General features: G+C 50.9%; 1 protein-coding gene across 3 annotated transcripts in view; it reads left to right on the top strand.

Annotated features, from left to right (window-relative positions):
- The first annotated feature begins 210 nt into the window (after nt 1-210).
- Nucleotides 211-14,478, top strand: part of LOC112576460 (core-binding factor subunit beta-like) — a 55,514-nt gene continuing 41,246 nt past the window's right edge. The window contains exons 1-2 of one of the 3 annotated variants that reach the window (XM_025258898.1): nt 211-1,169; nt 1,697-1,783. In XM_025258898.1, the coding sequence (XP_025114683.1) occupies nt 1,092-1,169; nt 1,697-1,783 (165 nt within the window). In that variant the 5' untranslated portion in view covers nt 211-1,091. Of the gene's footprint in view, nt 1,170-1,298; nt 1,519-1,696; nt 1,784-14,478 lie in introns of those variants that run through there. The other 2 variants (XM_025258894.1, XM_025258896.1) reach the window with 2 other exon arrangements.

Raw genomic sequence — 14,478 nt, 5'->3', positions numbered from 1 at the left:
AAACAACAACAAATAATAGAGCAGAACATAAAAACTGCTGTCTTCTTCTGTTCCCTTCCTTCCTTCTTGCGCCATCAACGCTCTGCCATAGGTCAGGTTGCAGACAGGAAGACTTTCTCCACGTCACAATGTTTCTCTCTCGGTGTTCACTGGCTGTACACGGCGACCGTTGACCAGGAAATGAACACCAAATCATTCAATAGCGAAATTAACAAGTCAAAAGCGTTGATTGAAAACATCCAGCATCACCTCATAGTCACTTTTGGCGAAGGACCTGAGACCTGTGGCTACCAAAACAACTAAAGGAGGGGAATGATGGACAGACGGAGACAGTGAACGAGTGAACCGGTGAGAGGTGAACCCTGCTGCTCGTCTCTCTCTTTCTTACCAGCGATAACCTTCCTCCATTCCCAGTACATGGCGAGTACATGCTCCCCCACCTCAGCCCCCCAACACGATGCCGCTACTTTGACGTGGCCATCGGTCGACTTTCCGCGAGGGAAGGAAGGAGAAAGAAGTAACGGTTCGATCGTCTGCTGAGGTCACGTGACTTGTAGACACGCCCCACGTGGTCTCGTGGACTGGCTGCGAGCGCCTGTCGTCTGCTGGCTGCCGCCGCGCCGCGTGTAAACGTCGTAGTAGTCGTAGTACGCACGCACAGCGCGCGCCGCCGCCACCCGCCCTCACCCTCCCCTACCCTCCCCTGAGTGGTGTGGAAACTGGGCCACTCGCCGCCGCTCGTCATCATGAATAATTCAGCAGCATCGCCGGAATCGTCTCCACACGGGGGAGGGAGCAACACACCCGCTACGACAGCGACCTCAGCGCCGGCCGACTTCGTAAACACGAAGCTATGACGTCGCGCGATCGATTCACGCAAATCTCCTTATATGGAAGAAATCGTTTGCGCTGCGCCCTCGGAAGATTCACGAAGCTGGTGACGGCCAGCCAATGAGAAGAGCCGGGAGTTGCTCCGTCCAGTCACGTTGATTGTTGTGTAGTTCGAATGAATGAAGTTGTTCACGGAAGCATGCGAGCAGTCGAAACACGCACGTTGTGTTGTGAACTGAAGGCCAAAGACAAGATTGACAATGCCAAGAGTCGTGTCCAACCAAAGGGCGAAGTTTGAAAACGACGAAATTTTTAGAAAACTCAGTCGAGAATGCGAGGTAAGTTCGTTTCCCACCCAACTTTTGTAGGGGGGGGGGGGGAGTGTGGATTAGCAGTGGGAGGGGGTAGTGGAGCTGAGAGTGGAGGCGGCACAACTCTCTGTGAACATCACTGCACCCATGTTGAGGAGGAAGCTGCGAGTGGACACTAACAAACCCTGGAGTAAGCCTCACGCGCTGGCAAAGCGGTTTGTTCATCATTTGCACACATGCCGTCGCTGGGACACTTCCTTCGCCACTCCCTCAGTTCCAGACCAGCTGCCTGCTGTCTACAGGAAGCACATCCGGCCAGCGGAACAGGCTGACACATCTCGCCCATGTCAGAGCCATGCTGGATGACGTGTCACGCGTGTGTACAGAGCATCTACCGTGTAGTGTGTCGTGTGTCGGGGCCTGGTGTGTAGATTGTCTGCCTCCCCGAGCTGTTGTCATGTGCGGAGGTGATGTTGTGGCTAAGCTAGGTAGCACCACCCACCCTACCCAAGCTTCGTCAGCTCAGCGGGGACCTTTTGTGTCTCTGCTTGCAGGTGAGGTACACGGGGTTCCGAGACCGACCCCTGGATGAGAGACAATTACGATTCCAGACAGAGTGTCGGGAGGGTCACGCAGACCTGGTGAGTACGCTGATTTTCTTTTGCTGTACCTGTAGCCACCCCATGTACCCGCCACAACGTGTTCCTACCTCTCCTGCTGTCTCTCTCCCCCCAAAATGGCGCAGTAACGTCCGTGCTGCAAGACTGCTTGATCACCGGGGCCAGCCCCTCCCTCCATCCCATCACCCACGCCCTCCTCCCAGCATTCCGACGGCAATATTCATCACATCTTCACTCACACACTCACACACTCACACACACACACACGCAGGCCTGCTGGCCGACCACCGTTTGCCAACTTGTCTGCTTCGTTTGGAAAGTTTTGTGTGATGACGGCTTCGTCAGCCATTTTGTTGTATAAACCGTAATTAGCCTTCATTTTGTTGTATAAACCGAGATTGTGAATTGTTTTGTCGGCTTGACCGAGGCAGCTGTCTGTGCTTGACGGCAAACAGGGTTGTCTGCACCAATGAAGGGTAGTACAGTAGAGTATTTCTCTCTGGTATGCGTCTTGCAATAATTTGTTGAATACTTTACAATCCTGTTTCCTCCCGTGCTGTACAAAACACGCCGACAGTGAGGGACTGTGTCAGCCGACAATACTGTCAGGCACCAGGCAAGTAGTCCCTGTGCTCGGCAATCCTGTCAGAGTGGCGAGAAGCTGACAAGCCCACAGGGTAGGGTAGTGTAGGGTAGGGTAACGCATACCTCAGCCCCCACCCTACATATACAAACACGTAAGCTGCACGTGAGCACCCCGGGTGTGCAACGTCGGACACAATGAGCGCAATGTAACGGTCTTGTGGCAGGAACCAGATCAACGCCCCCCTCTCCCGTCTCTGTCACTTTGCTAGGCCCCCCTCGCCATGCCGGTGACGTTATCTGACACACCTGTTATGTGCTCACGTCACTGATGACACACCTGCGATGTGCTCACGTCACTGATGACACACCTGTGATGTGCTCACGTCACTGATGCTGGCACGGCACGTCACCAGGAACCGACAAGTGAACATTGCAGTGAACAGCTAGCAGCCAGACTGTAGCCACAGCCACTGAGGGGCAAAGGTCGGCTGCTGGCTTGACCACTGTGTAGCCAGTAGGTGTGACGGTCACGCTCACTGCCGCCCACAGCAAGCGGGTCGTGACGGGGGACAGGTTGCGCAAGCCGCTGATGGCGCTCGCTCAGGTGTGACTAGCCCCTGGCTGCTCCCGAGATGGTCTGGAATCGGTCGACAAGCCCTAGTGCACATTTCTAGGCCTCGTGGGCCAATCGTCTAGAGACGGTCAAGACTTACATTGCACTCATCATCATCATCATCATCATCTATCCCGGCAGTCAACAGCAGCCGTGATGTTGCTTTTGCTGACGTGTCGGACTGTGTGTGTGTGAGATACATGTGACGTGTAGATGACATGATGTTTACATGTGACGTGTAGGAGGTAACTCATGGCCAGTCATCATCTGTTTGTCAACACGTTAATCTCTTAACGATGCAGACAACAAAAGTCAAATTTATTTGGAAGACAATGGTATTGTGCACCAGGTGTCGCTTGGTGCCTGTGGTGCACTTGCAATGTCCCCCCAGGGGTCTGGGGGCTTAGAAACGTCCGCCATCACAAACATGTTGTGGGATGAGAGGCTAGTCACAGTGTTTGTCAGCTTAGAATCACATTTCACTGCTGCTTTAGAGAAGCACAGGAAGAAAGTGTGACAACACTTGGCAGCTACTGGCAGTGCCAGTCAATGACATGCTCTCTGTCTCTGTCTGTGACATGGAGGCGCGGCGCTGTTGAGGTGAACAACCTTCTGCTCATTGCCATGTCACACCTTGCCACTGTGGAGTCTGGCAGCCTGACAGGTGTTCACTTGTTTGTCAGTCCAAACAGTCCACAGGTCCACACACCGTGTGTACCCGCTGACCTCACCCACAAAACCTCATCTCTGAGATGCTACAGCTGTACATGTGGGCACAGGTCATGTGATGCATGTTGGGCAGTCTGGGGTCAGCTCCTGTCATTACACTGGACCACGTGGGCCCAGGTTATCAGATTATGTTGGACCACGTGGGCCCAGGTTATCAGATTATGTTGGACCACGTGGGCCCAGGTTATCAGATTATGTTGGACCACGTGGCAGTATGTTGGACCAGGAAATCTGAGTTGTGGGTTAGAAGGTAATGGTGTGATTTTACTCACAGAGGTTTGGACTCATGGACCAGGTGAGCGTGTAACACAAAGACCGCTCTACCGACGAGTATTTTGCAAACAAACTGATGATCAATGATTACAAAGGTAGAACACAAGGGAGAGCACAGGGCTTGGAGGGTAGTGCATGGGGGTAGGGTAAATGTCTAGTGGTGGTGTCTGTAGAGGTGCCTACTGACATAAACATTGGTGATACTCGCACGATATGACAAGTGTACAGGCCGGTAATTAGCACTGGATGTGACAAGTGTACAAACCGGTAATTAGTACCAGATGTGACAAGTGTACAGACTGATAATTAGTACTGGATGTGACAAGTGTACATGCTGATAATTAGTACTGGATGTGACAAGTGTATAGACTGGTAATTAGTACTGATGTGACAAGTGTACATGCTGATAATTAGTACTGGATGTGACAAGTGTACAGACTGGTAATTAGTACTGATGTGACAAGTGTACATGCTGATAATTAGTACTGGATGTGACAAATGTATAGACTGGTAATTAGCACTGGATGTGACAAGTGTACAAACCGGTAATTAGTACCAGATGTGACAAGTGTACAGACTGATAATTAGTACTGGATGTGACAAGTGTACAAACCGGTAATTAGTACCAGATGTGACAAGTGTACAGACTGATAATTAGTACTGGATGTGACAAGTGTACATGCTGATAATTAGTACTGGATGTGACAAGTGTATAGACTGGTAATTAGTACTGATGTGACAAGTGTACATGCTGATAATTAGTACTGGATGTGACAAGTGTACAGACTGGTAATTAGTACTGATGTGACAAGTGTACATGCTGATAATTAGTACTGGATGTGACAAGTGTATAGACTGGTAATTAGCACTGGATGTGACAAGTGTACAAACCGGTAATTAGTACCAGATGTGACAAGTGTACAGACTGATAATTAGTACTGGATGTGACAAGTGTACATGCTGATAATTAGTACTGGATGTGACAAGTGTACAGACTGGTAATTAGTACTGATGTGACAAGTGTTCAGGCTGGTAATTAGCACTCAATGTGACAAGTGTACAGACTGGTAATTAGTACCGGATGTGACAAGTGTACAGACAGATAATTAGCACTCAATGTGACAAGTGTACATGCTGATAATTAGTACTGGATGTGACAAGTGTATAGACTGGTAATTAGTACTGGATGTGACAAGTGTTCAGGCTGGTAATTAGCACTCAATGTGACAAGTGTACAGGCTGATAATTAGCACACAATATGACAACTAGTCAGACCGGTAATTAGTACTCAATATGACAAGTAGTCAAGATGGTAATTAGCACAGAATTAGACAAGTACTCAGACCGGGTACACAAGCCAGTACTGAGTGTTGTCAGCCCGGATATTGCAAGGTGGACGACAGGTAATGATTATTTTGTTAATGTGCTGAGAGCGAAGTCTCGTGAGAGACACGCGATACTGTGAGCTGACGTACACCCGAGGTAAGAAGAAGAAAGACTCGCCGCTTATCAGGTAAAAACGCGCTCATTACTCAGGTAAAACCTCGGGTGTCAAAGCCGCGCTAATCACTGAAATGAAATATATTGAGAGCAGCAGAGAGGCGGGCGGCGGGGGTCACAAAGCGCGCGGGTGGTGGGAGGAAGATCAAGGGAGACAAGATGTCGGGCACGAGGAGGATGCTAGAGTGCGCCAGGTGTGCGCCATCGTCATCTTGCATCACTTGCTGCTGATGCTGCAGGCGACATGCGCTCACCGACAGCAGAAAGTAGTGCGCGCATGCACACACACACACTCCTACACACACAGACACACACACGCAGACACAAACATTAGAAAAAAAAAAGACGAAAGAAAAATCCGATGGTAAAAATGTAAGGAAAGTAGCTGTCATCTCAAGTTTACCACAAAGGGGACAGAATTACAAGGGGAGCGAACTGGGAGATGCTGGAGGCCAGCGCAGGCTGATGTAGAGAAATACAGACTACATATAGACTACAGAGGTCAGCTCCAGCTCTGGCAGACCATCAAGAAGCAGATGGGGGAGGATGTAGAAACTAGCAGCGCGCACAGTCGAGCTCACAGGTGCAGGTGCAGTCTGCACTGTTGTGGGCACTGCCAGCAGGCTGCACTGTTGTGGGCACTGTCAGCAGGCTGCACTGTTGTGGGCACTGTCAGCAGACTGCACTGTTGTGGGCACTGCCAGCAGGCTGCACTGTTGTGGGCACTGTCAGCAGGCTGTACTGTTGTGGGCACTGTCAGCAGGCTGCACTGTTGTGGGCACTGCCAGCAGGCTGCACTGTTGTGGGCACTGCCAGCAGGCTGCACTGTTGTGGGCACTGTCAGCAGACTGCACTGTTGTGGGCACTGTCAGCAGGCTGCACTGTTGTGGGCACTGTCAGCAGGCTGCACTGTTGTGGGCACTGTCAGCAGACTGCACTGTTGTGGGCACTGTCAGCAGGCTGCACTGTTGTGGGCACTGTCAGCAGGCTGCACTGTTGTGGGCACTGTCAGCAGGCTGCACTGTTGTGGGCACTGTCAGCAGACTGCACTGTTGTGGGCACTGTCAGCAGGCTGCACTGTTGTGGGCACTGTCAGCAGGCTGCACTGTGGAGGACAGCAAGGTACACAGACACTGGACTGCCATGATGTGCACCAGGCTGGAACACCAACAGGGAGGATGATTAGCAGACAGAATGTAGAAACACCTCTCCTACCACCTCTCCTACCAAACCCCCCCCCCCGTACACGTCGACAGTAACAAACGAAAACCTTCAGGGTACAGACACACTGTGAAGTCAGACCCTGCAGCACCATCGTGTGGGCACAATGTGGGTAGAACACATGACGTGTGGGTAGAACACGTGACGTGTGGGTAGAACACATGAAGTGTAAGTAGAACACGTGACGTGTGGTAGAACACATGACGTGTGGTAGAACACGTGACGTGTAAGTAGAACACGTGACGTACAAGTAGAAGACATGACGTGTGGTAGAACACGTGACGTGTAAGTAGAACACATGCCATGTAAGAGTGACAGTAGGCTGATGTCAGAATGTCAGACAGCACAGAGACATGTGACACAGCCTGCAGTGTGTCCGCGTGTAACAGATACCACGGGGGTATCGGCGGGTGAGAGAGCAGGAAGTATGTCGGCAAGGTAGGGAAGTAGATGCGGTAGAGAATGCAGAAGAGAAACTGTGGCGAGGACAAGACGAGGAAGAAGACAGATAATGCAGGAAAGAACTACAGGAAGTGTTTGGTGACGAGCGCCACTGTGCGCCCCACTCCCGCTCACGTGAGGGCCGGTGGGCGGAAGTCACAAAGTGGCACAGCGAGTGACATGGGAAACGCTGGACTGTCACGACTGACAACTGAGCACTGAGCACTGACAACTGAACACTGACAACTGAACACTGACAACTGAACACTGAACACTGAACGCCCGCTGTCTGGCCATCGTGTGAACAACGAACAACGTTGTAATCAATGAGGCGGACCACAGAGCAGGCTGACGGCCAGCCAGCAACAAACAATGTAAACAATAAACAAAAGATCCGTACTCTGTACAAAGTCTACCGCAACTACTGCTGTGCACCGACTACAACTACAACTGAACACCACCTACAGCAGCAACTGACAGACGTGACTACAGTGTCGTCTGTGAACACCACCTACACTGTACTCAACTCCTGGGGAACCCAGTCACGCGCCTGAGGAACTCGTCATACTCACTGCGATTATCATCTCTGTAAAAATAAACAAACAGCAGTCTTGAGTTATACACACCGTCATACACTGGGAGAGTATAGCGCGTCGTTAGAAGTGTAGTCGTGACTGTCATCAGTACTGTGGTCATTACTGTAGTCGTGACTGTCATCATTACTGTGGTCATTACTGTAGTCGTGACTGTCATCAGTACTGTAGTCGTGACTGTCATCAGTGCTGTGGTCATTACTGTAGTCGTGACTGTCATCAGTGCTGTGGTCATTACTGTAGTCGTGACTGTCATCAGTACTGTAGTCGTGACTGTCATCAGTGCTGTGGTCATTACTGTAGTCGTGACTGTCATCATTACTGTCATCAGTACTGTAGTCGTGACTGTCATCAGTGCTGTAGTCGTGACTATCATCAGTGCTGTGGTCATTACTGTAGTCGTGACTGTCATCAGTGCTGTGGTCATTACTGTAGTCGTGACTATCATCAGTGCTGTGGTCATTACTGTAGTCGTGACTGTCATCAGTACTGTAGTCGTGACTGTCATCAGTGCTGTGGTCATTACTGTAGTCGTGACTGTCATCATTACTGTCATCAGTACTGTAGTCGTGACTGTCATCAGTGCTGTAGTCGTGACTATCATCAGTGCTGTGGTCATTACTGTAGTCGTGACTGTCATCAGTGCTGAGTTCTGTCCCCTTCCTCTGTAATAAGTTTGTAGGGGGCGCGTAAGCTTTCTTGGTTTTTAAAGTCTTTTTCTTCTGTGTGTATGTGTGAGCGTGTGTGTGCGTGTGTGTGTGTTGACAAATAATAAGTCTGTGCTGGGAGGGAGGGGGAGAGACGGGGGAGGCGACCTGACACTGCAGTCATGGCTGCTGGCGGAGTGCTGCTGGAGGTTTGCGACTGAAGTGTCTGACAGGTTGGATGACGACTGGCGTGTAGAGGGCAGCAGCTTGCATTACTTACAGTACACAGACAAATCACCTCTCACCTCAAAGCCCCCCCACCACACACACACACACAGACACACGCCCCCGAGCACCCAGCCAACCAAGAAACTCATGGACGATCAGAGCCTCACCCTGGGGATCTCCCCTTGTCACGTGGCAGGTTCTCATCCACACAGTGACATTTCCCAAGTACGGGTGCAAGCTGGACCTGTCACACAGTCCACGTGAACACCCGTGTCACGAGAGAGAGAGAGAGCGATAAATAAAGTGAGAGAATGACAGTAAGAGAGAAAATAACAGAAAAACCAGAGAATGAAAGTGTGTGGATGAAAAAGTATAAGAAAGGAAGAGAATGAAAAAGAAAGAGAGATGGCGGGGTGTGAGTGACCAGGAGGGGGCTACACTGTGTGGGGGCTACACTGACATCTTCATGTTCAGCCAGGTCCTGGGAACTGTTTGTGTCACGTGCCCTTTGTTGACAGCTGTCCAGCCCCTTGTTGGGATGCGCTGTTTGTTTCACCGGTCACTCATCACCCATCACTCATCACCCATTCACTCATTACTCATCACCCCTTCACTCATCACCCCTTCACTCATTACCCATCACCCCTTCACTCATTACCCATCACCCCTTCACTCATTACCCATCACCCCTTCACTCATCCCTCATCACCCCTTCACTCATCATCCATCACCCGTTCACTCATCACCCTTCACTCATCACCCCTTCACTCATCACTCATCACCCCTTCACTCATTACCCATCACCCATCACTTTTCTCTGTCTGTCCTTTACGCGGCTGTCGTGTTCTTCGTCCTTTGACGGTTGGCAGACTTGCATGGGTGCCGCTCATGCTATTATTTTGTTCACTCCTACACGCTGTCTTTCTATCACATTTCTGCTGTGTTTGTCTGAGGCAATGATTGATTATAGATGTTGTGCTCCCTGCTTGTGACTGTTGTTGTTGTGGTGAGCGATGTTGTCCGTCCTGTTGCAGTTTGTCCGCCTCCACACCCAGGCCTGTCTTCTTCTTCGCTTTTCTTCCTTTTTGTTTCAGGCGACGATTCTCGTCTCCGCTCACATCCTCAGCAGCCACCTTTTATTTCATCCCATCCCCACTGCCTACTTCTTGTGTCTGCCTGTCTGTTTGTCTGTCTTCCTGTCTACCTGCCTGTCTGTCTGCCCGTCTGTCTACCTGCCCGTCTGTCTGTCTGCCCGTCTGTCTACCTGTCTGCCCGTCTGTCTACCCGTGTGTCTACCTGCCCGCCTGTCTACCTGCCTGTCTGTCTACCTGCCTGTCTACCTGCCCATCTGTCTACCTGCTTGTCTGTCTACCTGTCTGTCTGTCTGTGCTCCCAATTGATTATTGGTCTTCTCTCCAAGACGGGCCACAAGAATGTCTGCTGTCTTATTGCCTCCCTTTATACTGTCTCCGTCAGTCTTCTTTGTTTTCTTCTTTCTTCAATTCTCTTTCTGCACGCTAACACTCAACAGCCTGTGTCGTGAGGGCGAGAGAGCGTGTGTGTGTATGTGTGTGAGTATGTACGTGTGTGTGTATCTATGTACGTGTGTGTGTGAGTGTGTGTACGTATGTGTGAGTGTACGTGTGTGTGTGAGTGTGTGTGTGTGTGTGAGTATGTACGTGTGTGTGAGTGTGTGTACGTGTGTGTGTGTGTGTGTGTGTGTGTGTGTGTGTACTGTGTGTGAGTGTACATGTGTGTGTGAGTGTGTATGTGTGAGTGTGTGTGTGTGTGTGAGTATGTACGTGTGTGTGAGTGTGTGTGTGTATGTGTGAGTGTGCACGTGTGTGTGAGTGTGTGTACGTGTGTGTGAGTGTGTTGTGTGTGAGTGTACGTGTGTGTGAGTGTGTGTACATGTGTGTGTGAGTGTGTATGTGTGAGTGTACGTGTGTGTGAGTGTGTGTGTACGTGTGTGTGAGTGTGTGTACGTGTGTGTGAGTGTGTATGTGTGTGTGTGTGTGAGTGTACGTGAGTGTGAGTGTGTGTACGTGTGTGTGAGTGTACATGTGTGTGTGAGTGTGTGTGTGTATGTGTGAGTGTGCACGTGTGTGTGAGTGTGTACATGTGTGTGAGTGTGTGTACGTGTGTGTGTGAGTGTGTGTATGTGTACGTGTGTGTGAGTGTGTACGTGTGTGTGAGTGTGTGTACGTGTGTGTGTGTGCGCGCAGTAAGAGAGACGCGGAAGAAGAGAAATAACGTCAAATAGTTGCAGGTAGAAGACAAGGCGTGAAAAAATCAAGAAGGAAGGAAAGAAGGCGAGAATGAGCGCGTGGAGGTGTGGGTGTAGAGGGAAAGTGTGGGTACAAACCCGAGTACAGCTGTACTGTACTGCTGTGTGTGGCTAAGTACCCCGAGTACAGCTGTACTGCTGTGTGTGGCTAACTACCCCGAGTACAGCTGTACTGTATGACACATGGCCACCAGCATTGTGAGCACTCAGTCTACTACACTAGACATCTACAACGTCTTCACCATTGTCGTCTGAACTCAGTGGTGCAGCAGTGGGGACATTCACACTGACAGATAGTGTGGGGGGCACTGTGGGGGGGGGCAGTGTGTAGCGGGGGGTGGGGAACAGTGTGTGGGGGGAACAATGAAGTGTGTGCTCTAACACAGTGATGCCCAACCTTTTTCGGCCTGCGGGCCATATCCATTTCGGACAGCCTTGTCGCGGGCCACTTCGCCGCAAAAATACAAAAAAGAAAAAAAATAGAGCAGATAACATGTTTTATTAGAAACAAGTTGTACTTACCATTAATTATGTAGTAATTAGTGGGATATTTGAAGTTGTTTTCCCGAAACCAACTTCTGAATATCCGGCCTCATCGTAGAGACACCAAGTCGGAGCACTGAATCGAAATGTTCGTCCATCGAAAAAAAGATTGAGAGACGCCCCTACGTGGGGATAAATACTTTTTCTTCCTTTTTTTTCGTTTTTTTAGGTCTTCTTTTATTACTAACATGCCGATTTCCTGCACTGGGGGCCGAAGTTTCGCGGGCCGGATGGCACCGCGTCGCGGGCCGGATATGGCCCGCGGGCCGTAGGTTGTGCATCCCTGCTCTAAATGATTTGTAATTAGAATTTTTTTTCTTGGTCACCTTGGGTTTTCCCCAGATCCCTTCCCTCTTTTTCAAGTCACAGCTTTACTGGGTCAAGGGGCAAAGGAGTGGGAGGTATACGATAGTGCGGAGTAGATGTAGGCGGGGCCTCTATACGCCTCCAATATCTCGACACATTCCAACAGATTATATACAGCTCCACTGTCTCTACACACTACTCTGACATATATATATATAGTCCACTGTCTCTACACACTACTCTGACAGATATATATACATACAGCTCCAATCTCTCTACACATTCCAACAGATATATATACAGCTCCAATATCTCTACACACTATTCTCACACATGTAAGCAGCTGCTTCTCTCTCTCTGTGTAGCACACAGTATTGCACACTGTATTGCACACTGTATTGCACACAGTACCCACTAGTCAGTGTATCGCCAGTGACGTGCAGTGCTTACCAGCAGACCCCTGACCCCCAGTGCCCAGTCATTAGCACTGACAGCCAATGGGGCGCTAGAGCGCGCGTGACGCACGATGACCTCAGTGCCAGAAATAAGCCGCGTACAATGCACCGCGCTGGCCCGGGGAAGGTGTTACGGGAAGGAGGAGGGGGGGGGGCGTTAAGTGAGCAGTAGCGGGGTGTGTGGGTGACGTGTGTGGGTGACGTGTGTAGGTGGCGAGGGAGGGGAGAACAGCTGTTGCTACCAAGTGGTTTGTCCTGTCGCAGCGCCACCTTTGCAAGTGTAGGAATGTATCTCGCTTCCTCCTCCCCCAGCCCTCACTTCCCACGGCTGCTCCACCCACGGTTCATACAGGTAGAGGTCGCTTCCGTCTGTCGGTGGCTGTGCACTGAGGGGTTCGAAACCCCGACGTTTCTCAAGGACAGCTTTTCTTTGTGAAGGTGCGGGGGGAGGGTGTGCCCTCCTCTCCCTCTCGCTGCTGTACCCATCCCCCACCGTGAAGTCAGGTACCCGTTTACATACCTTGACCTTCAGTACTAAAATGCACACCATGACGTCAGCAGTGTCGTGACTTGACCTCAGTCTCGTGACTGCAGGGCCGCCCTGAAGTGGCCGTCACGTGGATCGTCGCAAAAGCTTGGCCTCTCTGTTTCAGACATCAGGAGCAAGATCGGATTGTCTCCCTCAGTCTCCGTCTGTGCGCATGTCTGTTACGTGCCTTAGGTGTGCGTGGCGTGACGCCCTCGGTAAGAGGCCGCAAGTGTCAAAGCGAGGGGCTTACTGAGGACCGGAGCGAGTTGTACCACGAGGGGCCCTCCTCCAACCCCGGGAGTCTAGCGGTCAGCAAGCGACAAGTGTGTCACGTGTGGTGATGTCATACATCGGGTGACCTCACACGGCATGCAGTGCGTCAGTGAAGCTGCAGTGACTGTGAGGGAGCGCGACACGCTTGACCGTGCGTGACAGAGGAAGTGTGTAACGGTAATGGCGCTGCAGCAAGTGGACGTGACACTCGGGACTTGTTGGCTGTGATGCAGTCACGTGTGCGGGCTGTAGTAGCCCAGTGTGCACCGGGGCACACAGATGTGACGCTCCCAAAGTCCGCTGTGACGTCACATGCAGCCAGCAGAGTGCGAGGTGAGGTGACAGATGTCGTGGTGTCCGCCAGTCGTTAGACGACTTCGTGTCATGCTCCCCCCCCCCCATGTGGGGCTTCTTTCCCGCCTGGCGCAAGGGGGCTTCACTCAGCAGAGCCCACACGCCCGCCAGATGGCGACAGCGGCGGAAAATGTCGCGAGACGAGAGCTGACCAGGGGCGAGACGTGTAGCGAATGCCGACATTGTATCATTGTACATGTAGGTGTGGTGCACACGACGACACCAGTCACGTGACAGTCACCAGCCGCTCTCCACAGAGCCAGCCGTGTCCCGTGCACCCGGTGCCACCCAGAGCAAGAACTTTAGCAAACAAATTATAATTTGACATTTTGTTGATTTATTGACTCCACGAGAAATTGTAACTGTACACAATCAACACGTCACCCAGACAAGCTTGAACACACGGACACAGAGAACACTTACACAATAAATACAAGGAAATATAAAACTGTTCAGTGAAGGAGAGTAATGATACTCACAATAACTGCGATATTAATGACTTGTGACGAGGCCGACTGCACACCATGCTCACTGCTCAGCACCATTCAGCAGGAGCACCAAACAAATTTCTCTTTTTCCGGGTGGATGAATAAAGCGAAGTCGGGTACTTTGTTAATGTTTGAAACGACCGACTTCGATACCTCTCCCCCTACCCCCTCCCTTCAAAAAAGGTCAAGTGCAAAGTGCAGACAAAGCAGGGCCACACAGAGGTCGTGACCCCAGGCTGTTGTGGTGACCACTGTCCTGGCGGCTGGAGGATCACGTCACAATGATACACTTACACTGTCACCATGACGTCACGGGAGCATCGTGGCACGAACGAGACACCTTGTCATCGGTTCGATTTCCATCTTAGTCACTATTTAAAAAACAACAAAGTGTGGTCTGCTTCCTTTCTTGTTTTGGTATTTTGATCTCGACTTCAATAGGAATTATTTTTGCTCGTTATGTCGAGAAAGATAAATAGAGGGTTTTGTTATTAGTGGATGTTAGGGCTGGGGTGAGGGCTGGGTGAGGGCTGGGGTGAGGGCTAGGGTGAGGGCTGGGGTGAGGGCTAGGGTCTGGTCACAACAACCAAGACCAAATACACGACTTGGGAGGGGGGGGGGTCAGACTTTGCCCAGTTGGTGAGAAGACAA

This window comes from Pomacea canaliculata, linkage group LG12, assembly GCF_003073045.1.
Source record: "Pomacea canaliculata isolate SZHN2017 linkage group LG12, ASM307304v1, whole genome shotgun sequence".
Lineage (NCBI taxonomy): Eukaryota > Metazoa > Mollusca > Gastropoda > Architaenioglossa > Ampullariidae > Pomacea > Pomacea canaliculata.
This window is presented reverse-complemented; position numbering and strand designations above follow the sequence as displayed.